This window comes from Lissotriton helveticus, chromosome 3_1 (assembly GCF_964261635.1).
Source record: "Lissotriton helveticus chromosome 3_1, aLisHel1.1, whole genome shotgun sequence".
Lineage (NCBI taxonomy): Eukaryota > Metazoa > Chordata > Amphibia > Caudata > Salamandridae > Lissotriton > Lissotriton helveticus.
In genome coordinates, this window is record NC_136061.1 from 1,941,757,023 (window position 1) to 1,941,783,886 (window position 26,864).

The 26,864-nt window shown below is 47.2% G+C and overlaps 1 protein-coding gene across 1 annotated transcript in view; it reads left to right on the forward strand.

The window, feature by feature from the left end:
• ITGA11 (integrin subunit alpha 11) overlaps nucleotides 1–26,864 on the forward strand; it is a 603,504-nt gene that overhangs the window by 287,281 nt on the left and 289,359 nt on the right. Inside the window, exon 11 of the mRNA XM_078683461.1 lies at nucleotides 11,873–12,017. Coding sequence (XP_078539587.1) covers nucleotides 11,873–12,017 — 145 coding nt within the window. The remainder of the gene's footprint in view (nucleotides 1–11,872; nucleotides 12,018–26,864) is intronic.

Sequence of the window (26,864 nt, forward strand, 5' to 3'; positions counted from 1 at the left end):
ATACATTTACAACGAAATTCGTTGTAAATGCATGAATGGTAAAAGCATGTTTTTTTAATGTTTGGATAAGGTAGGTATGGGTATAGGGGTATATGTTTTGGGGTACTGAGGTATATGTTTTGGGGTGTTTGGGTATTTTAAGGGTTCAGATATAGTTTTGGGTTATGGGGTACAGGAATAGTTTTAGGGTTTAGGGATAGGTATGGGGTTTGGTGTACAAGGGTATTTTTAAGGTTCAGGGCTAGGTTAGAGTTTTAGGGTATAGGGGTATTTTTAGGGATCAGGGGTAGGTTTGGGTTTTGGGGTACAGGGGTATTTTAAGGGTTCAGGGCTAGGTTTGGGTTTTGGGGTAAGGGGTATTTTTAGGGTTCAGGGCTAGGTTTGGGGGTACAGGGGTATTTTAGGGTTCAGGCGTAGGTTTGGGTTTTGGGGTACAGGGTTATTTTTAGGGTTCAGGGCTAGGTTTGGGTTTTGGGGTACATGGCTATTTTTAGGGTTCAGGGGTAGGTTTGGGTTTTGGGGTACAGGGGTATTTTAAGGGTTCAGGGCTAGGTTTGGGTTTAGGGGTACAGGGGTATTTTAGGGTTCAGGGTCGGTTTTGGGGTAAAGTGGTATTTTTAGGGTTCAGGGCTAGGTTTGGGTTTTGGGGTACAGGGGTATTTTTAGGGTTCAGGGGTAGGTTTGGGTTTTGAGGTACAGGGGTATTTATAGTGTTCAGGGCTAGGTTTGGGTTTTGGGGTACAGGGGTATTTTAGGGTTCAGGGATAGGTTTGGGTTTTGGGGTACAGGGTTATTTTTAGGGTTCAGGGCTAAGTTTGGGTTTTGGGGTACAGGGGTATTTTTAGGGTTCAGGGGTAGGTTTGGGCTTTGGGGTACAGGGTATATTTATAGGGTTAAGATGGGTTAGTGTTTAAGGGTGTTGGGGTATTTTAAGGAGTACGGGTGGGTTATGATTATGGGATGCAGGGGTATTTAAAGGGAGCAGGGTGGGATTATCACACGATATGAGACATGGCATGAAGGGCGGAACGTACCACACGCCCCCAGCGTTTGTCACGCCCCCAGCACACGCCCACAGCACAACGCAGACACGCCCACAAGGGACTACTTTGCTGGCACGGTTCTTTTACCTTTTAAATGTATATGGTGGGCGTCCGCATAGCCTATGTCCTTCTGCTGCAACTGTCCTTTCCAACGCTGTATTGGGTGTTGTGATTGTTGCTGTGGTTCCTGAGATTACCCGCCTCAAAAGTTTGGGCTCTCTCTTTATTATATTAGTATAGATTTGTTTATACATTAGGAAATGTATTACAAAAGGAGATCATAATTGAGCCATTTGAGCTTAAATTAGATACCTCCTACTCTTATAGCAAATACTTCACTGTATGAGCTTCTTGGGCCTATCGGTTACGGTTTCCCTTAGAGAATATCATGTCATTCAAAATGACTGTTTGTTCATTTGTTTTTTTAATAAATGTATTCATCATTAATTGATGTTTTTTTTTAAAGTTTGAAAAAACTGACAACCAATAATAAAAGCTTCCGTGCAAGAGAGTCCAACATTTTTTTATCACCAGGGATCGAACAAATTTACACTTTTTAAGGAGATTCATGGCGTTGTATAACTGCAGGTTAATTTTGTAATCCAACATTTGTATTTTGCATATAATACTTTAAATAAAAAAATGGATAACAGCAAAGTTGCAATAAAATCGATCCATTCAGTCAGATATAGGTTATCCCAATTAATTTTCATATTAACAGTTACTAGAATTTAGACAAGATAACGTGCCAAAGTTTATAGAACTATCAAGAAGCTAATAGACCCTCATACTGAGTAAAGAAATGAGATGGTCCCTTGACTTTACAATGTAAAGTTTATATCTGGACATCATATAATCTAGGCTGAACAATCAGAAATTCTTGATAAGTTAACACATCATATATTAAAACTTTGCCATTCTATTGTTTTAGAAGGGAACCTATGTTGTTGTGTTTCCACTTGACTGGACTAAAGGCTTCCTATATGAAGAAAACAGCACTAGGGAGAAAGCAGATTTGCCTTTTACGGCAGCTCATTTGAATTAACAAAGTTACTGTCTGATTAATTACTATGTTTATAGGGATCAATATAACTTGAAAAGTAAATTCATAAAATGAGGACTCTGGAAAAGAGATATTTAGTTTCAGGTAGGTCTTGCTATCCCAAAAAATACTTTGTACCTGTAATGTTGACATTGCTTCCATTTCATGATGTTGTAAACCTTTAGTACCTTTGCAAAACTTGGCACTCGAAGATTTCCCTCATACATACATTTGATGCATTTTTCCTCAACATTTAACCTTTGCAAAGGCTGTGAAGCTTGCAAAGATTGTAACAAAACTTTAGAAGGCGTGTGGAGGAAAAACTTTACAACTTCATACACTCCTTTTTCTGTGTCAATAGGCACACATCAGTAAGTAAGCTTCCATTGCTGAGGTCCTCCCTACCTTCCCTTTCTCTGGAATGCAAACTTAATTAAGTAATTGTTGGGAACTGCTTATGCGATGCGAGCTGTCACGAGCGTGGTGGTTTTGTCACAGCTCGTGACTGGCTCATGTTGAGTGGGAATGTTGGGGAATGTGTAATGTTTTAAATAGGATGGAACTTTGTGGTTGTACTGTTGTAAAGGTGGGCGGCATTAACTGTCTGGACTTCACTGAAAGCAGACGCGTAATAAACTTGTCGTTCGATCTTCCTACAGTAATGAAGTAAAAAATGAGAATGACAAACAAGTGACGTGGTAGAGGGAACAGTAGAAAGGTTTGCTAGTACCAATGTCCATAGGTCCCCGGACTGAATTGACATCATTCCCCATTCGATGAAAATAACACCGCGACCGCGACAGAGCTGCCCTGGGCTTGAAGGTTAGGCTGACCGACAGACAAGTGCTGTCCTCCGTAGACCGAGGCCGGCATCTTGTGAGTTTCCTGTTCTCTGTGTTCCTTCGCACTCCAGCCTTGGCACGATTTACTTCATGGCTGCTCTCTCTCTGTGTCTTCTGGGCACACGTCCATCCTTCATGCCTTGCCAGCTTTGCACAAGCCATAACTTGTGCTATTTTCCTTGGAGCATTTAAGCTCCCGGTTTGGCATATCTCTGCACCCTCTGCTGCGTGCTGACTTTGAAATGCTAATCGTGAAATCTTTTTATAAAGGAACTTCAGCATTGGTCGAGACTTTAAACTCATTCAGTTAATGACGGAAATACCTCGCAAGATGTTGTGAAACCATGTTGCAATGCCTTGGACGCACCAGATCTTTCTAGGTCAGGAATCAATTAATCAAAAATTCATTGCAGCTGAGCAACTGGAAGTCTTCTGTGTAATATTAGTAAACAATGTCTGAGTTCCTTTAAGCCTTATCAAGAAAGGTAATAGTTAAGCATTATAAAAGGTAAAGAAGATGGGTTCTGTTGAAGTTAATAACCGTCCATTCTGCACCTGCCTTCATCTTATTGCTTGTCGTTCTGTCACTTCTGTCCGTCTGTTTGACGGAAGATGCACCCGTTCTAAGATAACACTGATAGACCAGTGGCCTGTTCTGAAGCTTCACTAACAGACCATGGACCTGATTTGAAGCAGTGCTGGAAAAACTGTGGGCCTTTCATAGGTAACCCTGATGGGCAATTACCCTGTTTGGTAGAAGTACAGATGCTCCACCGGCCTGTTCTCTTGTGGCACTGATGGGCAATTGAGAGCTATTGTGCTACCACTGACAACCCCATGGGTCTGTTCTCTGGTCGAACTGGTGGGATATGGAATGCTTTTGTGGAATTACTAACAAACCCATAGGACATTTGTCAGCTAGCACGGACAGCCCCTGGGTCTGTTCAATTTTACACTGATACAGCACCACTGTGCCACTGATACAGCACCACCGATAGTGGTGATGAACCGTGGTGCTGTTCTCTGGTAACACAGAAGGGCCCCGGGTCAGCACTGAGGAGGCACAGGTGAAGCAAAAAGAATTAAAATGAATCAAATTAACTGTTTCTTCACCAGAGAACTCATTGCCCCCATTATCTTTGATCCCCCACATAAAAATAAAATCTCAAAATTCACAAATCTTTACCTCTGCACCTTGCATCTTGAGAAAAATCGAGCCACTCTTGTTACCTTCACTTTTAAAACCAGCAGCTCATGCCTTGATTCTGTCATGAATGAACATCGATAATCCTGTCCTTACGGGCTTCCACTGCCGTACTTATATCATCAGCCAATAAATGTGATCATATTACCCCAATCTTCATAGAGTTAAAAAGGCTCCAAATTGAAGATAGAATAACATTCAAACTGGGTTGCATGACCTACAAAACTATCCACAGCATCTCTCCTCCCTACCTCATCAATTTTCTCAAGATGTCAGTTGGCATAAGCCGTCTTAGAAACAAAAACAACCTTCTTCTGGAGTCTCCTATCTTCAAAACATCTCATGTTCCACATCAGTGCTTCCCAAGTGCCTCATCCTCTTTATGGAACGCACTCGCTGGGTACTGGAGGACCAAACTGACTCTGCTGTCTTGGCACCAAAACCTAAAGACGCACATTTTCAAACTGTACCTGACTCAATAAGTCAAATGTTTTTTTATTGATCTATACGTGTGCATTGCTTCCATCTTCATTTATTACAGGTGTTAGACCTGGCATCTTTGCCGTGGTTTCCCCTACCTTTTTGCTCTCAGACCTCCTGTTTTTGCTGACCTTAAGATTGTGTGCACTTTACCAGTGCTGACCAAGTGCTTGTGCTCTTTCCCTAAAACATAGTAACATTGGATTTTCCCCAATTGGCATATTTCATTTACTTATAGGTCCCTAATAAAGTGCAGTACATGTGCCCAGGGCCTGTAAATTAAATGCTACTAGTAGACCCACTGATTGATAATCTCATTGGGCTAGCCCAGAAATAGGCAGAACCTGGGATAGGTATGGTATAAGAACAGTGGTTCTGCCACCTTAAAACTTATCTTTTATGTACCCCTGAAGGTGGGACTCTCAACATATGATTAAACAGCAAAACACTGAAAATAAATGACAATCAATTTGAAAAGCATATGTATTGGAAATATATTTTGTAAATTGGAGATAATGACCAAACGGCATATTCAACAGTGTTGTGCTGTTTAATCATATGTTGAGAGTCCCACTTTCCGGGGGACATAAAAGATAACTTTTAAGGTGGCAGAACCACCACTAGTGGGCCTACAGCACTGATTGTGTAACCCATTTAATTAGCCCTTTAAACATGTCCTCAGGCCTGCCATTGCCGAGCCTGTGTGTGCCGTTTTAACTCCCATATCAACCTTGTTAGTTAACCATCTTGCTAAGCCCAAACCTTCCCTTTTAATAAATATACATCACTTCTAGGGTAGGCCCTGGACAGCCCAGAGTGCAGGGTGCAATGTATTTACAAAGCAGGACATGTACTTTTAAGTTTTACAAGTCCTGGGAGTGAAAAGCTTTTACATTCATGTTTTTCACTGCTGAAGGCCTATTATTCCCATATACTAACATTGGGGTTACCTTATTGCATTTCTTATGCGTAATTTCCAAATGGGAAGATATGATTGGTTCAAGTTTGTTGTCTCTGAACTCCACATTTAAAATTCTAACTTAAGGTGCAGTCAGATTTTAAATAGCAATTCTGAAATGCCCCTTTTAGAAAGTGGGTATTTTCTTGCCTGAGCCATTTGGTGCCTGCAGCCTGCCTCTGATCACATCTCTGGTGTGGGTGACAGCTGGGCTTTGTGTATTCACCCTAGACAGCTACACCCAATGGGAGCTTAGGTGTGACCTGATGGGCCGCCCTGACAGGATGAGAGGGAGGGGCTGGGCACAGCCTCTCTTAGACCTGAATAGGCTGTGTCCTGCCCACACACAAAGGGCTGTATGCATACCTGTAGTGAGTCTGGAGCCAGAGCAAGAAGGGAGGACATCTGCGCACTTCATAGGCCTCTCTTTGAAGTCTCCCCACTTCAAAGGCACCACTGAGTAGAAGTACTGGACCTCAGACACCACCACTTCAGTACACTTCTGGAACTGTGGATACTCTGTCAGGAAGACGGACTGCGATGCTGATGAAAGGACTGATACTCTGCTGGACTTCTACTCTGCTGGATTCCTGCTCTGCTGTCCGGAAGTGCTACCTACTGCCCTCTTGCCTGTGTGAGAAGTGCTTGACCCACATCTATTGAACCCAGAGGGACTATAAGGGCTAGTCGGCTGGTCTCCTTATCTGTAGCCTCAGGGACATAGCAGGGTTCCAACAACGTTATAACTGCAACTGGAGTCTGCCATCTGTGAGTCTACCTTGCCAAGTGGTGCCACCCAGTCCTGGACCCATGGAAGTGGCCCTAAGGTGCTTACCAGCCGAACCAATGCATTTTCTCTCCTGAGCAGCACATCCTCTGTCCAAACCGACGCATCTCCCCAAGTGAGTGGTGCATGCTCGAGCAGAACCAATGCATCGCTACTGTAAAATGGATTGGGCCCGGTGCAGAAGGACCACATCACACTTGTATCTTTGGAACTGACGCATCGCTGCACAACTCCAACCCAGGTTCTTGCATCCCTCATTGATGGAAGCACAGCGCCGGCCTACACATCGCAGCCTCACAACTCTTCAGAACCGACTCATCGCCTTAGCTGTGTGCAGCACCCTCGATACCCGGGCTTCAGATCCCAAGTCCCAACGATGCACCAGAGCCTTGCCGCGTCTCGGAATCGATACAGCGCTTCTACTGCCCAACGCTTCTTGTCTCGGATCTTCAGCAGGCCTAACTTGGTCCCTGCAGCTGGCCCGTGCTCCATTGCGGTTGGCCTGAGCTTGTGACTCTGTACTGGTCCGGTGCGACCAGATATCCTTGTTGGCGCTTTGCACTTTTTGTTGCTATTTTAACCTAAAACTTCGAAATTCAATAACTCTATTTTCCCTAATTGGATTTTTGTAGTTTTGGTCTTGTTTCTATTTATTAAAATATACTCTTGTTTTTCTAAACCTGGTGTCGGATCTTTTTGTGTGGTGTTTTCACAATAATTACTGTGTGAAGTGTTGAACAAATACTTTACACACTGCCTTTAAGTTAAGCCTGACTGCTCTGTGCCAAGCTAACTGAGGGTGAGCACAGGTTAATTTGAGGATCACTGGTGCATTACCCTGACTAGGATTCTGGTTACTGCTTGACCAGGGCTCACTCCCCAGTCAACCAGGAACCCACTTTCTAACAACAGGTCTATACATCCTTGTGCTGCTGCCATTTTGCTACTTGTGATCAGGTGTCTTACCACCCTTAGGTTTCACAACCTGTCCCTCACTGGCTCCTCCCCATCCTGCCCACCCCTTGTTACCTTTCTTCTGTGCCATCTCCTTTTCTTTCTGCTCTTTCCCCTGAGTACCTCCCACATTTCACACCCCCTGATTTACTCCCTCATTGGCTCCCTTTTTTAACTTCCCCCCTTGCCCCTGCCTCGGGATCCTGCCCCACACTGTCTGCCCTCTTCTTCCTCCCTGCCTGCCTTCTTACACACATCCACTCACCCTTCCTCAGCTGGTTATTCGTTTTGTCCTCACCACTCTCCCTCCTCTGGACCCTGCTGCACCCGTTCCGTGCACCACTTCCCTTATTCTCCTTTCTTTCTGCCTCTCTAACCACTTAAGTCAAGTCAAGTCAAGTCAAGTCAAAAAATTTGTATAGCGCACTACTCACCCAGAGGGTCTCAAGGCGCTTGTGGTGGGGGGGTTAGTTACTTATCAAATAGCCAGGTTTTGAGTTGTTTTCTGAAGGAGAGGTGGTTCTGTGTGATGCGGAGGTGAGTGGGGAGAGAATTCCAGGTTTTGGCCGCTAAGTAGGAGAATGATCTTCCTCCCATGGTGGTTCTTCGGATGCGTGGAATTGTGGCGAGGGCTTGATTGGACGATCGTAGTTGGCGGGTGGGGGTGTAAAAGGTCATGCGCGTGTTGAGGTATTTGGGTCCTAGGTTGTAGAGGGATTTGTGTGCGTGGGTGAGGAGACGGAATGTTATTCTTTTGTTGACGGGGAGCCAGTGAAGGTCTCTCAGGTGATAGGATATGTGATTGTGGCGGGGTATGTCTAGGATGAGTCAGGCGGAGGCGTTCTGAATGTGTTGGAGTTTTTTCTGTAATTTGGCTGTGGTTCCGGCGTAGAGGGTGTTTCTGTAGTCTAGTCGGCTTGTGACAAGTGCTTGGGTGACCGTCTTTCTTGTTTCGGTGGGGATCCATCGGAAGATCTTTCTGAGCATACGTAAGATGTTGAAGCATGATGATAAGATGGCGTTGACTTGTCTGGTCATCGAGAGGGAGGAGTCTAGAATGACTCCCAGGTTGCGGGCATGGTCCGTTGGTTTGGGTGCGCTGCCCAGGGCCGTTGGCCACCATGAGGCGTCCCATGCAGAGGGGGATGATCCTCGGATGAGGACTTCCGTCTTGTCTGAATTCAGTTTTAAGCGGCTGTTCTTCATCCACTCGGCTACGTCTTTCATCCCTTCGTGTAGGTTGGTTTTAGCGGTGTTTGGGTCTTTGGTGAGGGAGAGGATCAGCTGTGTGTCATCAGCGTAGGAGATGATGTTGAGGTTGTGCTGGTGTGCGATGGATGCGAGGGGGCTCATGTAGACGTTGAAGAGGGTGGGGCTGAGCGATGATCCTTGTGGTACGCCGCAGATGACTTCGGTGGCCTCTGATCTGACAGGGGGGAGGCGGACTCTCTGGGTTCTTCCGGCGAGGAACGAGATGATCCAATCCAGTGCTTTTCCTTGTATCCCAACGTTGCTGAGGCGTTGTACAAGGGTGCGGTGGCAGACCATGTCAAACGCTGCGGAGAGGTCCAGGAGGATGAGGGCAGCTGTTTCCCCTTTGTCGAGTAGTGTTTGGATGTCGTCTGTGGCTGCGATGAGGGCGGTCTCGGTGCTGTGTTTGGCTCGGAAGCCGGACTGTGTGGGGTCGAGGGAGCCATTAGACTCGAGGAAGGCGGCGAGCTGATTGTTGACGGTCTTCTCTATGACTTTGGCGGGGAAAGGGAGAAGCGAGATGGGGCGGTAGTTCTTAAATTCAGTGGGGTCTGCTGTAGGTTTCTTCAGGAGGGCACTGAGTTCGGCATGTTCCCAGCTTTCTGGGAAGGTAGCGGTGTTGAGGGAGCAGTTGATGATATCACGGAGATAGGTTGCGACGATGGAGTCGGCCTTGTTGAAGATGTGGTGGGGGCATGGGTCAGTTGGTGATCCGGAGTGAATAGAGTTCATCAAGCGGATGGTGTCTTCGGTGCAGATCGGGTTCCAGGCGCAGAGGGTGGTGGTGGGGGGCTTCAGATCGGTGGTGATGGGGTGGACTGGTCGCCGAAGCTGTTATGTATGTCAGCGATTTTGCTGTGGAAGAACGAGGCTAGAGAGTCGCAGAGGTCTTGAGAGGGAGTGATGTCGTTGGTGCCGGCGCTGGGATTGGTAAGCTCTTTGACGATGCTGAGGAGTTCCTTGCTTTTGTGGGCGTTGTTGTCGAGTCGATCCTTGAATGCTGATTTCTTGGTGGATCGGATCAGCTGGTGGTGTTTGCGGGTGGCGTCCTTGAGGGCGGTCATCTTGTCTGTGGTTGGGTTTTTTCGCCAGGCTTTCTCGAGGGTGCGTCAGTTCTTTTTGGAGTTCTTGAGGTCGTCATTGAACCAGGAGGCTTTTTTGCTAACTGGCTTGTTGTGATGGTTTTTCAAGGGCGCTAATTCGTCAGCGCAGTGGGTGATCCATTGAGCGAGATTGATGGCTGCTTGATTTGGGTCCGAAGATTTGGCGGGAGGGTTTTGGTTTCGCGATGTGGTGAGCTGGTCGGTGGTGATTTTGTTCCAGTTTCTGCGGGGGACTTGTTGTGGGTGGTGGTGGGTCGTGGTCTTTCTGAAGTTGAAATGGACGCAGCTGTGGTCCGTCCAGTGGAGTCCTGTGGCGTGATTGAAGGAGATGTGCTTGCTGGAGGAGAAGATTGGGTCGAGCGTGTGTCCGGCGTAGTGGGTGGGGGTGTTTACCAGTTGTTTGAGTCCTAGATTGGCGAGGTTGTCCAGAAGGGTGGTGGTGTTGCTGTCGTTGTTCTTTTCCAGGTGGAAGTTGAGGTCTCGTAGGAGGATGTAGTCCTCGGAGGGGAGGGCGTGTGGGCTGATAAAGTCAGTGATGTCTTCGCTGAATTGTGTGCGGGGTCCTGGTGGTCTGTAGATGAGGGGGCCTCTAAGTGTGGTCTTGGGGTCGGTGTGTATCTGGAAGTGAAGGTGTTCGGCGGCTGTGAGGGTGTCGTCGGAGCTGGTCGTGATTCGGATGGAGTTCTTGTGGACGATGGCGATGCCTCCTCCTGTTTGGTTGATGCAGTCCTTTCGGATGATTTTGTAACCGTCTGGGATGGCTATGGCGATGTCGGGCGCTGATGAGGCGTTCATCCAGGTTTCTGTAAGAAAGGCGATGTCCGGCGTTGTGGTGTCTAGTAGGTTCCATAGTTCAATGGCGTGTCTGTGGACCGAGCGGGTGTTGAGCAGGATGCACTTCAGGTGGTTATTGTCGGAGCTCTGTTTGGCGTTTGTGGATGTAGTGTGGGTCCTGATGTAGCAGAACTTGCAGGATTGACAGGTGAAGGGTCCATGGGCGCGTCCTGGGGCGGCTTGGTGGCAGTCGGGGAGACGGTCTGTGATTAGTGCAGAGAGGGTTGCGGCGTCGTACGTAAGGTGGGTGGAGTGGATTTTGAGGGGGCCAGGGGGTCTGGCGCTGGGCGTGGGCCAGGCGTGGATGGGCGCAGACGGGCTTACCTTTGGCGCGCCCGCTGCGCGTGAGCCACTCAGACATAAGTGGATAGAGGAGGGTGCGGAGCGAGGGAGGGTCAGTAGGAGCTGGAGGGAGCGGGGGTGGGGCCGCGGGGGAGCAGCGGCAGTGACGGGCTAAGGGCACAACAAAAATGGCAAAACAATGCTGGGCGAGATCACTGGCACAAAGGAGGTCGCGGGCATAAATAGCTGGCACAAATAAAAACAATGCAGGCAACGATACCAGACAGAATACAGGTCGCTGGCACAGATAGCACGATACCAGGCACAGAATGCAGGTCGCTGGCACAGATAGCACGATACCAGGCACAGAATGCAGGTCGCTGGCACAGATAGCTGGCACAAGTGGAAATAATGCAGGAGGGACGAGCTGCGAGTGGAGCGACCGGTTCTGACCAGGTCAGGACGGTCCTACCTACCTACATCCACTCATCCTTCTTCATCTGGCTATTATTTTCCTAATCTGTGGCTTTCTGCTCCTTCCACCCCGCTCTTGTTTTCAATAATTCTTTAGTTCTTATGTTGAATTGTAATGAAAGGAAAATACATTTATATAGTGCTCAAATACCAATTGGCGTCAAGGCGCTGTGAGCCATGTAAGCAATCTCGAGGCTAGGGAACAAATCCAGTTGTGTTCCATATTTGACCCTTGGATCCTTATTTGTGGTTTGACTCGTGGTTTGACCTTCATTTCACTGTTAAGTAAAGTGTTCCCACGCCTCATGGTGATTAGTGCTATATGAATCTATTAAATACATAAATAAGGAGCCTGAAGGCGTTCTGTACAATGAGTGTAACAGGTCATTTTGCAGTATAATAGATGGACCAAGAGTTTGTTCTGCCGCAATACTAGTAGACCATGGATTTGTTTTGTGGTATCACTGATACGTAAGTGGTATCTTTAACAGTAGCTCTAAGTTGACACTCTTTGCCAATTAACGATGGAAGACATTGTCCTCGACTTGTGGTACTACCTTGATTTACGTCACATGGTTGAACAGTCTTATGTGTGATCTTTTTGCTGTTCTCACACAGGATGGAATTTTACTGGGAGCTGTTGGTGCCTATGACTGGACAGGGGCTGTCCTCAAAGAGACCAGCAGTGGAAAAATTGTTCCAAAGAGGGAATCTTACCTCAGGGAGTTCCCAGAAGAACTGAAGAATCATGGAGCCTACCTTGGTAAGCAGATCATAATGGCAGCCGTAGTAAGGCTGGACTTCCAAAACCAAGACTATGGCACGTCATAGTCTTCCATTGGCTGCGAAGGGTACTGCACAGCCTTCTAAAGGGGCAAGCAGCACTTTAATTCCATGCAGAGGTTGAATGTCACGGTATTGAGGTTAAAAATATGAACTTGCACATATCGCTACTCCACAAAATGGACTATTGCTATATTGTCCAGGTAAGCATATTCAGAGAACTATAGATTGTATTTTCTAACTCTACATCTACTCACTTGGATGATATAGTACAGGTCAATGTTAAAAAACGTCCATATTGTGACTCCTCAACCACAGGGAGTGCCCACTTCCAAGCACGTGGTGTGGCTGCTCTCTCTACATAAGTGGAGCTTACACTGCTGATGGCTTTACTGGGTCTGCTGTGTGTGTGGGACAACTCCCACCACTTTTGCATGTGCATAGGAGAGAAGCTTGCACTGCTTCCAGGTATCTTGCTCAGCTGCCACCTCTGTTGTACCTTTTGTCGTTGTGGGCATACTGGTCCCTGTGAAGTCAGGCACAAGGTGAGGAAATGACCTGTATGTCTGTGTGAACAAAACAGCCTAGAGTCCTTTCAAAGAAATGATAGGTTGAAGAAACAGGAAAATGTCAAGTAGGCCTCACAGGACACTGGTAGGTTAAGGAAAGGGAAGCTCTGGTCCAGGTGTGGGCAGGCTCACTAGAGAACTGGTAGGTACAGGCTAAGAAATGATTGGTAAGTCAGTAGGAAGAAGCCATCAGCTGATTGGTCGCATGACCTACAAGTGTAAGAAAGTAGGACGAGGTTCAGAAGGTCTCCCAGAGAGTCTGAAGTTCCTATAAAACAGGGCAAGTGCTTACAATGTACGTAATTGTGTAAAAGGGCAGCGGAGGAGGCATTAGTTCCAAACAGTGCGGCCTTTAACGCTGCAGCAGGCCTTTAATAGTCGGTATAACCCGCTACGGCAGGCTATAAGGCTATATTATATCAACCTAATCCCACAGGTAATTTTTTATTTGTCTGGCGTAGCGCCAAGGAAGGATGTGTCCAAGTGAGCTTTACCCTTCCTCGAGGATAAAGTCGCCAGTGGTGTGCATAGGGCAGGAGACGTTAAATTCCTCTCTGACTGTTAGTGACTACTCCGTCACTTCTGCTTGCCCCTTGTACCCTGTTATGTATGCTTGCCACTGAAGGTCTAAAGGTCTTTTATGATTAATAATACATTGTTTCCTTATGTGTGTAGTTCAGTTGTTTGTAGGTTCTAAGCACTGTAAAGAACGTGTGTTACTATTAACCAATATAATGGTACTGAATCTAACTGCCTTGGAAGAATGAAAGGCTGAGTTAACATTGCAAAGAATTAAACTCTTGGACTGCAGATAAAACCAGACATCGGCAGCCGGTGCTAAACTCACTGAGCTATCCTGCCGGGTGATGCTACAGCCATAAATTAAACCCGTGCACAGAGAAACAATCTTCAGAACTCACAATGGTAACGTGTGCCCAATCTGTTTTTCAAAAGCAATTATTTTACAAAAGTTGGATCCACATTATGATAATTGTGGATGTCATGTCGATATTAATCCTCCGATCTGAACTGGTGTCAGTGATCTGACCTAAAACCAACCTCCACAACTCACCTAACCCCACCCCATGAACCTCTGGACACACTGATGGGCATATTCACAAGGAGCTATCGCCGAATTAACGGCACTTTAGCGCAGCCAAAGTCGTGATACATTTACCTCCCCATTCAAATGCCGGTGCAAACAGCCCACAGCACCACATTTCCTGCGTTAGCATCCGCAACAAACATCGCCACGGATGACTCCGGCAACTATCGCTAATGAGATGCAGAGTAGACGTTCCCCAGCAAAAAGCAGCAACAACATCACTCTGCAACATTCTCAACAACCAGCCAGATCGGCCAAAAGAACACAAAACGTGCGATAAGGCGCGTTAGCAGCAGGAAATTAACACCTGCTCTGACCTGGAGTAAAGTGGGACTACAACCACAAAAGGGAGCACAGCCCAGAGCCACACCTGAGGACAGACAGATGCCATGGAGCAACTGAACATGCAGCAGGGACACCCAAGAGGGCAACAACACCCACCGACACCACACCCAGGACCACCCCTCCCTGGCACCCCCGACGAAGACATGCCACATCAGCTACACCTAAACATGTACAAAATAATCCGCCTGATGTCGCACAATCACAACTGGTGACATGCATGTGTCGTCACAGAAATGAGCATCCCACATTCACTTTCGAAGCACCCAATGAAACTTTATTGAAATGAACACTGAAATGAAATGAAGACACATGGCGGCTCCCCTCGGGACAATCTGTAGGTCACAGCCTGCAAGACAAACAACATGATGAGAAGGTGTGTCCAGGGGCGTAGCTAGAGCTTGTGGCGCCCGTGGCTATCCCTCAGATTGCCGCCCCTGGGGAGGGGTGGGGGAGTGGTGCTGGGGAAATGCACCACGTGCGTTGGTGCTTGCCTTGCGCTAACAAGTTGTTTGCTTTTGTTACATGCACAATTGTCACTTTTTCCTCATGTAACGTAACGTTTGCTTTTGTAACAGCCCACTTGTAATTTTCTCCGCATGTAAGGTTACTGTTCCTATTGTGAAGCGCTCTGACACCTTCGGGTAAAGTCCGCGCTATATAAAATCGCATAAATAAGTAAATAAATAAATACATGTCATTAAATGACACTCAACAGTGTATTCTTTATTCAGACTCTCTCATCGTGTGTGAAACTCAATCTGCACCTTCCAGGCTTGTGTGTGTTCGACCTCCTTATCATGCCTCTTGCACTGGGAAGTCAGACTCGAAAAGGGTGGGGAGAACCAACAGTTTAAAATCATCATTAGGATCGTGAAAACGCCACTCCGGCTGGCGCAGCAGGCTCTTGTCGAGCAGGGCCCAAGGGGCAGGAAGAGCCCAACGCCTCATGCTGGGTTAGAAGATTACGAGAGGCTAACCTCTAGTAAATGTGCACCATATTTATTGGCTAGAAAAATATACCTGCGTCAAATGTGTATGTTCCTTTATGTGACGCTGTTGTTAAAAGTAAGCGGCTATAAACTGCACCAAGTCTGGGAAGGAGCAGAGCAGTCTGCCCTATTCCCTCTTCAATGTGGAGTCCCACAGGGCTCATCACTGAGCCCTACCTTATTTAATATATACATGACTCCACTTGAAAGAGTGGTTGCCCCTTCAGGGGTAAAGATCATCAGCTACGCTGATGATACTCAGCTGGTGATGGGCCTCACCCAGTTGGCGGAACAACCTGAGGTGTTACACGACTGCCTTGCCAATGTTTATCGTTGGATGTCTAACTCTGCCCTAAAGCTTAATGGAGGAAAAACCGAGCTGATGCTCCTGGGTAATTCCAGTCCCTCCATTATTGCCAGCTGTTGGCCCCGGTCTCTTGGTGATCCACCATCTCCCAAGAAGGAGATCAAGTCCTTGGGAGTATGGTTGGAGGAAGATCTATCCTTTAGGACCCACGCCAGGAAGACCGCGGGGGTTTGCTTCGGTCTGCTGAGGTCAGCCCGAAAGGTGTTACCACTGCTTCCTGATCCAGCAAAGAAGCTTTTGATACGTGGTTTAATCCTATCGAGGCTTGACTATGGAAATGCGCTGTTTCTCGGTGCTCCCGAAGCGACCTTTAAAATCCTCCAACAGGTGCAAAATGCAGCTGCGAGAGTCCTTATGGATGTTCCCAGAAGGCAGTCTGCCGCCCCGGCCCTCAAAACGCTTCACTGGCTCCCTGTGAAGGAGCGGGTGAAATTTAAAGCGCTATGCACGGCCCACAAAATTCTACATGGCAAAGGTCCCCCCATTCTTGCGAACATGGCCCGACCTTATAAGCCCCCACGCCTTTTGCGCTCGGACCAAAAACATCTGCTGCAGTCAGCGAGGGTAGGGAGAGCTCGCTCTGGGGGCAGGCGTTTCTCTGTGCAGGTGGCGACTCTTTGGAACTCCTTGCCCCTCAAGATTCGCTCAGAGCCTAAGATCCTACCATTTAGGAAACTTCTTAAGACCCATCTGTTTCCACAGTAGTGATTAGTGTAGTCTCTCCTTTTGGTCTGTTGCGCCGGGATGCCCCTGGGTAAGCTGAGCGCGTTACAAGTTTCATATTATTATTATTATTATTATTAGGTGAAGCAGAAATAATTATGTGTGGGTCATGGTTACAGGCGCGTACAAAACCATAAAGACTAAAGATGTGTGTGCTCTTTTTCAAATTTTGATGATCAATGTTTCAAACCAGCGATCAGCTATTTTAACCATCAAGTGCCTTTAGATAGCTATTATTAAGGCGATCATTTTATTATTTAAAAAAAAAAAATTTTAAACTTTGTTTATTAGTTTTTCAACGTAGTACAACACAAGAGTACGGCTGAGCATTCAACGAGGCAGCATCAAAAGCATATATCATACATAGTACATGACAGTGTAGACAATTGAATTCAACAATGAGGTAAGCAACGGGACTAGTGGCATACCATGCCTTCGGTGTGAGCACACAGTATCAGCATATACTAGAGAGAGTCATGGTTCGTATATAACAATGGGAGGTAGGGAAAGTGCATTAGGAGTACAGGAGTACATCTATGGCCTATTAATAATGGCTTATGGCAGTCAGGAAAGTGTGCATGGGTAGATCAAACGAGCATGTGTGGTCGGAATCATCACAACTATACTTTTATCCAAGGGTATGTACATGTGACGTTTGCGGGCTGGTATCGTCAGGAAGGTCATTCCCAGTTTGGGCCAGCAAATAGGTCGTTAGTGGTCCCCATATGTCCTTCGGTCGGTTAGTAACCGGGAGTAATTCCGCAAAGGTTGTGTGTTGTTCCTGACTGTGCGTCATGTCCGCAAGCCACTCCTTGAATTTCGGGGCCCTGCCACGACCCCATCTGCACGCCACCCGTCTCTTTGCAAGCAGCAGTGAGATATCTATGAATTTTCTACATGTCGAGGGAATATGCGGTGTGTGTCCCAGAAGTGTTAATAACGGATCAATACTAATGGTTATCCAAGTCATCGTTTCAAGAGCCCTCTGCACCTGCTGCCAGTAGGCCTGGACTAGAGGACATTCCCAAGCAAGATGTAAAAACCTGCATGTTCCGCATGGCACCGTTCGCAGTTTTCATTATCAGTTAAGTGGAACCTAAATTTTTTCACATGGGTATAATAGAAGCGCTGCAAGAATTTGTAATGGATTATTTTGAGCCTGCTACTAGACGATATCCGGGCTGTGAGGGAACAGCAGTAGGACCACTGCTTGTCCGTGAGCTCATCGGTGAGGTCAGCAGACCAGTGTATGCGGGCAGAGGTTCCGGTACTGGAGCACACGTTCGAACCTGCCGATACATGCCCGATACTAAGTGTGAGCCACCTATGGAGCTGAGCATGTAGAGGAGAGGAGGCAGGGGTTCAGGCTCGTCCGGGAAGTCAGGCAGGATTTCCCTCATTCCCTGGCGCAGGCGTATGTAGTAGAATACCTCAAGCGGAGTGCGATCATGTGCAGCAAAAAAAAGGTCTGCAGTTTTGAATTGACCAGCTGTAAATAGGTCACCCCAACATGCTACGTGCAGTTTCTTGCAAAGCACCCGGAAGCCATGTTCACTCAGCAGAGCGAGTCTGGGGTGATAGGCCAGCGGCAAACGGGGGGAATATAGTAGGGCACAGTTCAATTTTTTAGCCAGTCGGCGCCAGGCCTCAATTGTGCACGTGACTGAGGTATATGGTGTGGTGATATCCGATGATGGGCAATGTAAAAGCCCGTTGAGGGAGAGAGGGTGTGCAATCCAGTCTTCCACTGCCAGTTGCGGCATAAAAGGGGTGGGAACCATCCAATGATAGGCATAATGCGCTTGAGCGCATAAATAGTAAAACTCGAAGTCAGGAATATCGAACCCCCCGTTATTATAAGGTTGTATCAGAACAGGCCATTTCAGCCGCGGGCTCCTACCTCCCCAAAACAGACGGCAGAGTTCTGACTGCAATGTTTTTTTTAAAAAAGCACCCGGGTAGTACGGGATGTTTAGGAAAAGGTAGAGGAATTGGGGGAGTACCACCATTTTAATGAGGGACGCCCTTCCCGCCATGGAAAGGGGGAGGGTTATCCAGCGATCCACCTGAGTGGTTAGTCTCGTGACTGCCACACCATAGTTTTAGCGTAGTGTCTCATCTTTGTCACGTGAGACTTGGACACCTAGATACCGAAGTTCCGAGCGGCACCACTCCAGGGGGTAGTCAAGGGAGAAATCCACGACCGCTTACGTTAGCGGGTAGAACTGTGACTTAGCCCAATTAATATGCACCACGGACATTCCGCCAAAGGCAACAAACTCTCTAAGTAGGGGATTAAGGTGACACTCAGGGTGTTTGATGAATAGTGTTATATCATCCGCATATAATGATACATCAATTTGACGCTGAAAGCAGCGGATCGCACTCCCACGGTGCAGTTGGCGTATCCTACAGGCCAGGGGCTCAACAGCTATCGCGAACAATAGTGGGGATAAGGGGCACCCTTGACGGGTGCCTCTAGAAATATCAATGGAAGCGGACAGGCGGCCGTTAATCAGGACTTTCGCCGTCGGCCGTGTGTATAGTAACTGGACCCACGAGATGAACAGGGTAGGGAACCCCATGCGTGCCAGTACGGTAAACAAATACGGCCACTCAACAGAGTCAAAGGCCTTAGTGGCGTCTAGGAAGACCGCAGCGACAAGGAGTGCAGGATCCACAGTGTGTAATAGGGAAAACAGAGTGGGCAGCTTGTGAGAGGTGGAGCGGCCCGGAACAAATCCAGACTGATCTGGCAACACAATCCGGGTCATTAATAGAGATAGTCTGGTAGCCAGCACCTTCGCCAGTATTTTGACATCGCAGTTTAAGAGCAAAAGTGGGCGGTAAGAGCCACACACCTTGGGGTCTTTACCAGGCTTCAATAGAGATGTCATTACGACTTCGCGCATCGATTGAGGAAGGAGGCCGTCAGCCAGTGATTCCTCAAAGACCTCGCGGAGGACAGGGGCCATAATGTCGATGTATGTTTTAAAAAATTCTGCGGGGAGCCCGTCGAGGCCGGGCGCCTTTCCATTTCGGAGTGGCATGATGGCATCTCGAATTTCATCGAGCTCAAAGGGGGCAGCAAGGAAGGCCCTATCACTATCACTAAGCTAGCAGAGGGCCACATCACCCAAAAAATCGTCGTATGGTAGGTCTGAGGTGGTAGCAGTAGTGTACAAGGTACAATAATGCGAAACAAAGGCAGTAAGCAGGTCATCAGAGTCTCTAAGTGTGCTTCCTAGCTCTGTGGACAATTCTATAACCGAGTTATCAGTGCGGGGCGATCTCGTCAACAGTGCCAGGGCTCTGCCCGGTCTATCCCCTTCACAATATTTTCTCGCTCGCCAGTGAACATCTGGGGTGTCACCTTCTATCATCTAAGCCTTCAACGCTTTCAGTTCACTATCGAGCTTGCGGATCGTGCGTTGGATATCGCGCAGTACCCCAAAGCTCTTCGATATGCAATATCCTCTCACCGTTACGTTAAAGGCCTCCCAGATACTGTCAACAGAATCAACAGAACCTTTATTGTTGGGAAAGAATGCAGCAACCTCTTCTAAGAGTTCAGTGCGGAATACAGTGTCTAGAAGGGCCGCTGGTTGCAAGCGCCAGTGCGGTCTAGGATTGTCCCACCCAGGTATTTGCAGGTGCATCAGGACGGGACTATGGTCTGAATACGTCCTCGGGAGGTGTCCCACTTTAGTGACCCCCGCACAGATCTCTCTAGTGATAAAGAAATAGTCCAGTCGTGCCCATGTGCCCGTCAGGGAAGTAAAGTGTGTGCCCTCCTGTCGGTGGGGATGCAGATATCTCCAGCTATCTGTAAGGTCGCCCTCTGTGATCAGTCCACCTAGCGCTTCACTAGTCCTGGGTTTGTAATGGGACACCCCGTCCGCCCTGTCTAGGTGAGGTTCCAGTGCTAGGTTAAAATCTCCCCCCCATATGATATGTCGTGAGCCAACATCCAGGATTTTCCCCCAGAGTGTAGTGAAGAATGTAGGCATGTCCAGGTTAGGGGCATAGCAGTTAATTAATGTAATGGTATCACGACCAAGTCGTCCCACACCAGGGCATACCGACCCTCTGCGTCAATCAGTTCACCACATACTTGAAAGGGCACAGAGCGCTTTATTAGGATAGTAACTTCTCTCGCATAAGTAGAATAAGAAGAGAAGACACGAGTGGTGGCCCATTTGCTTGCAAAGGTGGAACGTGTCTGTGGCGATAAGTGTGTCTCCTGTAACATGGCTATTTGAACATTATGGCGTTCTAAATATGCAACACATTGCGACATTTCCTAGCATTGTTAAGACCCCGTATATTCCATGACATACAATTTAAGCGTGCATCAAGCCCTAGATCCGACATATCCGAGGTTCAGTATACAAGTGTGACATGCCCTAGTCGATACAAGTCCAACAAAGTCTCTTGAGTGATGCGATTCTCCTCGTTTCATGATCAGCCGATTCAGCTTCCCACAGAACCAAACTCCCACCCCAAGGTTAGAACTCAACCCCCCCTCCCACTACGGCATCCCAATCATGCCAGCAGCCACCCATGCCCATGGCACCCCTCCCCCTCCCCTCACAACATGTGTCTACAAAAAGATAAAGGGGGTATACCCGTTGGGGGAAAAACAGCAGCGAGGGCGCGCAGCCACGTCTCCACCCAATAGCCTACTGTTCTGTACCGCTCTTGGAGTAGGCCTGGGGGAGATAGTGGTCCCTGTAATACTTTACCAGTGGAGAGGTCTCGTGGACTCCCGTGGCTGCAGAGTAAGTAAGCGACCTGGCACAAGGTTCAAAGAAGAAGGCAACAAGGAAAGTCTAGGAATCATGTGAGTTATGAGGATGGTCCCGCCTCACTCATCATTGTCCATTCGAGCTGATTCGTCCTCGAGGTCTGCATTGTCTCTTCAATTATCTTGCCGTGCCCTGCGAATCTCCTTCAAGTAGTCCTCAGCTTTCTGCGGGTTGGTGAAGAACCTCTGCTTGCCTTGGTGTGTCACCCTCAGCTTCGCCGGGTAGAGTAGGGCATAATCCAGCTGTGCCTCCCTTAGCTTCTTTTTAACAGCTAGAAATTTGCGGCGTTCCTCCTGCACCATAGGAGTGAAGTCAGGATAGATTGAGAAGGTGACTCCAATGTGATGCAGGCTCTGCTTGGACCGGGCAGCCCGCAGTGCGACGTCTCGGTCACGATAATTGAGCAATCGGGCGATAATCGGCCTGGGTGGTGCTCCGGGCTCAGGAACCGGTGCCAGCGATCGGTGCGCCCTTTCCACTATAAATTGAGGGGAGAAGGCATCGTCCCCTATCAACGCCCGGAGGATCTTTTCCACATACAGTTCCATCCGCCCAGTATCTGTGGATTCCGGAATGCCCGTGACGCGGATGTTATTGCGTCTGCTTCGAGCTTCCAAGTCCTCATTCTTTGCTGCTATTACTCGCAGTAGATTATCCATGCGGGCAAGTTGGGTTGTATGAGAGGCGGTGATATCGTCGCTGTCCGAGATACGCTGCTCCGCTGTAGTGAGTCTCTCTTCATGCTGGTCCACTTTATGGACCATTGTGTCCATCCTAGAGGACATCTAGTCTACTTTTTCCACCACCGTGGCGAATCCTTGTCGCATTTCTGAGAGCAAGCGGTGTAGATCAAGTTCCTGGGAAGGGGAGGGCGCTATTGCTGGATCCACACTGCTAGGCCCCGGCTCCACAGTCCCGGTCTTGGACCCTTTCTTTGCACTGTCAAAGTTGATCTTCGTCTGACGGTTCTCAGGGCGCACCATCGTGCCCCCGCGTCGCGCACGTCTCTCCAGTCCGGGAGGAAGGGTCCGGCCAAGCAGGGCAGTGCGCAGTATAGCCCGACTATGAATAGCGGGCAGAGTGAGGTCCACACCTCCCAAACCTGTGCTCCAGTGGGTTATGTCTATCTGGGGACTACAAACAAATCTGGTGATTCGAGCACTGCTGCGGTTCTTTTAATAGTGTTCAAAGGTTTACTGTGCTCCAGGAACACCCTCTACTCCGGGGTGTGGCGTATAATCAAAGGGACTCACAAGTTCACAATCAACTCGTATGCCTGGGCACAAGTATATGCTGCAATCCAGCCAAATTTCTAATAAACAAATTGATTACTAAAAGTTCTTGTACATTCCTTCTTTATTGGTAATCCATGGGTTATCACGACATTTCAATGTTGCTCCACATCAAATGTCTCCATCAGTACTGTTTTATACATTTTATTCGTTTTAATCTCCAAAACATGGCCTCCAATGGCCTCCCAATGCATTTCGGCGCAAGCCAGCGCCTTTATCAAGGGATCTGTAAGTTATAAATAATGATAATTACCACCAACTCGTAAGCTACAAACAAAACTACATGCAGTAAAATACTGCCAATATACATTTCCAAAATACTACCAATATACATTTCCAAAATAGCGTAGATGTCGAATTGTTTACTCGGTGAGTAAAACTGGTTACTAACACGGGGCTGTCTAACAACGCTGCGTGTGTCTAACAAATGAATCAAACGTGACTGATGTAAAAAACAGCTTAAGAAATATGCTGCACCCGCTAGTAGGGAATATTAACTGCTGCTCCATGTAGCTCATCTAAAGCTCATCCATATGACTCGGTGCGGATTACGCGGCAGGGGGTAATTCTGAGGATATCCTAGCGACAAACGCAATGTCTGCTATAAAGCTTAACAGAGTGTTAAAAAAGGGTAACTGCCCTATACTGTCGCTTCTAAGGCCGTTATTTGTAATCGCGCTTACCGCAATGAGTCGAGATGTGGCTCCCGAAGGTCTGCTACTCTCTGGTTCTTGCTACGCGAAGTGGCGGGAACAGTTAAGGGATAATGGGGGAGGAGTTAGGGTTATAGGCTAGCGCTATGAGTTATGGTACATGTAGGCATATGCGTCAACTAGATCCGTGTGCTGCTACGTGTTGGTGCGGAGCGAAGGTTAGAATGTCCGCTGCGCTATGCATTCTGGAATATGTCTGCAAACATGAAATCAAAGGTCATCATGCAGAAATTAAAGTGTTCATCAGGCAGTCATATTGATTACAATCATAATATTTACAAATAACATTGAAACTCCACCCTTTCGTTGAGCCCAAACGGCTTCAGAGTCCTGAGACGATATATCCAGTGATTTTCTCTTTTCAGCAGCTGGACTTTGTTATTAATCCCTTCGTGTTTTTCCACATTTTCCAAAATGCATGCTTTCAGATCACTGATTTGATGGCCAACTTCCATAAAATGTGTGGCTACCGTCGATTTGAGCTGTTTAGTGCGAATGTTGCTTTTATGCTCATTCAAACGTGTTTTCAATTTGCGCTCTGTGTGGCCAACATAGTGCAATTTACAAGGGCAACTTAACATGTAAATCAAATTCATCGAGTCGCATGTACCATTCACTTGTAAATTAATGTTGTCTTTGTGTTCTGGGGGTGATAGCTTGTTGCCCTTCTGAATGTTCCCACAATTGCTACAATTCAAACATGGTAAAGTTCCTTTCCAGATCGTGTATGGGTTAGCTTTAGTGCCAGTTTTCAACAGTTGACCAATGTTTTTGGAACGTGTATGGGCAAATAATGGATCTAATTCAAAAGCTCCCTTAAAGTCAGGTTCAATTCGCAGAATGGACCAGTGTTTCTTGATAATGTTTTTGAAAGCCTTGCTTGAAGACACCATGAAGATTTTTTTGATGGAGCTTCTTGAGTTTACCCTCATGCATAGTTACTTTAAGCATGGTGAAGTATGGTATATTCAAAAAAGTGGCACAGCCATGGGAAATTCGGCTGCGCCGACGTATGCTAATATTTTTATGAGGATCTTTGAAGAGATGAACATTCTGAGCCAAGAAATCTGGAAACAGCACATTAAACTTTTTGTTCGTTTTATCGACGACATTTTTATTGTTTGGGAAGGTACCAAGGAAATTTTGTCTTCAGAAATCTCCAAGTTGAATCAGATAGACGAACGTATCAAGTTTACTTGGGACATTCAAGATGAAACTATCAATTTTCTAGATGTGAAGGTCACCCGAGGTGAACACAGTTTTGATACTACTTTATATAGGAAAAGCACAGATCGTAACAATTTATTGAGCTTCGATAGCTTCCATCCTCCAGCGCTCAAAAGACATTTGCCATTCTCACAACTAATGAGGGTGAAAAGAGTTGTCTCGGACCAACAACAAGCAGCAATTCAGATGACAGAAATGTCCACACGTTTTGAGAAAAGAGGTTATCCCCAAAATGTCCTGAAAGAGGCCACTGATAGAATAAAGGAAATAACAAGAGAATCACTGTTGAGCAGTAAACCCAGTTCCAAAGAGCAGCGGATAACATGTGTAAGCAAATTTTCCACAGCCAGCAAGGCTTTCAAAAACATTATCAAGAAACACTGGTCCATTCTGCGAATTGAACCTGACTTTAAGGGAGCTTTTGAATTAGATCCATTATTTGCCCATACACGTTCCAAAAACATTGGTCAACTGTTGAAAACTGGCACTAAAGCTAACCCATACACGATCTGGAAAGGAACTTTACCATGTTTGAATTGTAGCAATTGTGGGAACATTCAGAAGGGCAACAAGCTATCACCCCCAGAACACAAAGACAACATTAATTTACAAGTGAATGGTACATGCGACTCAATGAATTTGATTTACATGTTAAGTTGCCCTTGTAAATTGCACTATGTTGGCCACACAGAGCGCAAATTGAAAACACGTTTGAATGAGCATAAAAGCAACATTCGCACTAAACAGCTCAAATCGACGGTAGCCACACATTTTATGGAAGTTGGCCATCAAATCAGTGATCTGAAAGCATGCATTTTGGAAAATGTGGAAAAACACGAAGGGATTAATAACAAAGTCCAGCTGCTGAAAAGAGAAAATCACTGGATATATCGTCTCAGGACTCTGAAGCCGTTTGGGCTCAACGAAAGGGTGGAGTTTCAATGTTATTTGTAAATATTATGATTGTAATCAATATGACTGCCTGATGAACACTTTAATTTCTGCATGATGACCTTTGATTTCATGTTTGCATACATATTCCAGCATAGCGCAGCGGACATTCTAACCTTCGCTCCGCACCAACACGTAGCAGAACACGGATCTAGTTGACGCATATGCCTACATGTACCATAACTCATAGCGCTAGCCTATAACCCTAACTCCTCCCCCATTATCCCTTAACCACTTGGGAGCTAGTAAACAAACCTCCCCAGTGCTGCGCTGTCCATTATCCGGTGCTGAACTGGACGTCCAGCGGTCGCACGCAGCACTGGGGAGGTAGTGCCCGTGACGACCGTTGGCCGACGGCAGCACTTAAGGGGTTAACTGTTCCCGCCACTTCGCGTAGCAAGAACCAGAGAGTAGCAGACCTTCGGGAGCCACATCTCGACTCATTGCGGTAAGCGCGATTACAAATAACGGCCTTAGAAGCGACAGTATAGGGCAGTTACCCTTTTTTAACACTCTGTTAAGCTTTATAGCAGACATTGTCGCTAGGATATCCTCAGAATTACCCCCTGCCGCGTAATCCGCACCGAGTCATATGGACGAGCTTTAGATGAGCTACATGGAGCAGCAGTTAATATTCCCTACTAGCGGGTGCAGCATATTTCTTAAGCTGTTTTTTACATCAGTCACGTTTGATTCATTTGTTAGACACACGCAGCGTTGTTAGACAGCCCCGTGTTAGTAACCAGTTTTACTCACCGAGTAAACAATTCGACATCTACGCTATTTTGGAAATGTATATTGGTAGTATTTTGGAAATGTATATTGGCAGTATTTTACTGCATGTAGTTTTGTTTGTAGCTTACGAGTTGGTGGTAATTATCATTATTTATAACTTACAGATCCCTTGATAAAGGCGCTGGCTTGCGCCGAAATGCATTGGGAGGCCATTGGAGGCCATGTTTTGGAGATTAAAACGAATAAAATGTATAAAACAGTACTGATGGAGACATTTGATGTGGAGCAACATTGAAATGTCGTGATAACCCATGGATTACCAATAAAGAAGGAATGTACAAGAACTTTTAGTAATCAATTTGTTTATTAGAAATTTGGCTGGATTGCAGCATATACTTGTGCCCAGGCATACGAGTTGATTGTGAACTTGTGAGTCCCTTTGATATCTGGGGACTACCTCAGCGAGATCGTGAGGTAGCGTGTCGTCGAATGGGAGGCAATAGGCAAACAGGGCTGCGCCACAGGCGGGCCTAGCCAGAATCAGTTGAAGGCTGTCCACTTGGTAGGCGTGAATCGGGGGGTCAGAACCAGCGTGCGTCCAAAACAGTCTGCACCTCAGGCCGATGGAGCCATCCAGAGGTTCCCCAGTACCACAACAACAGCAAAGAGCATAGCGGCGGCAGCGGCCCTCCAATCAGCGTGATAACGAGTGCAGGACGATGGGGAGCAGCTGTGCGTGCAGTCCCGCCAAAGCCCCCGACTGCCCGGGGCAGGGGAGGTCGAAGTTCCCGTCGAAGTTTAATTCCGGGGATGCCCCCTCTCCGCAGCCCCCCGGGGCCACGCTCGCCGCGTCCACACTCAGCGCCCTGTGTACAGCAGGGGGGTGGGGGGGTAAGGCGCACCTCCGCAGCGAGGAGCCTCCTCCACAGGCCCGGCGGAGAGCAGGCCAGAATACCCCGCCTCAGTAGAGCGGCCCAGCCGACCACAGTGGGGCACAGTACCT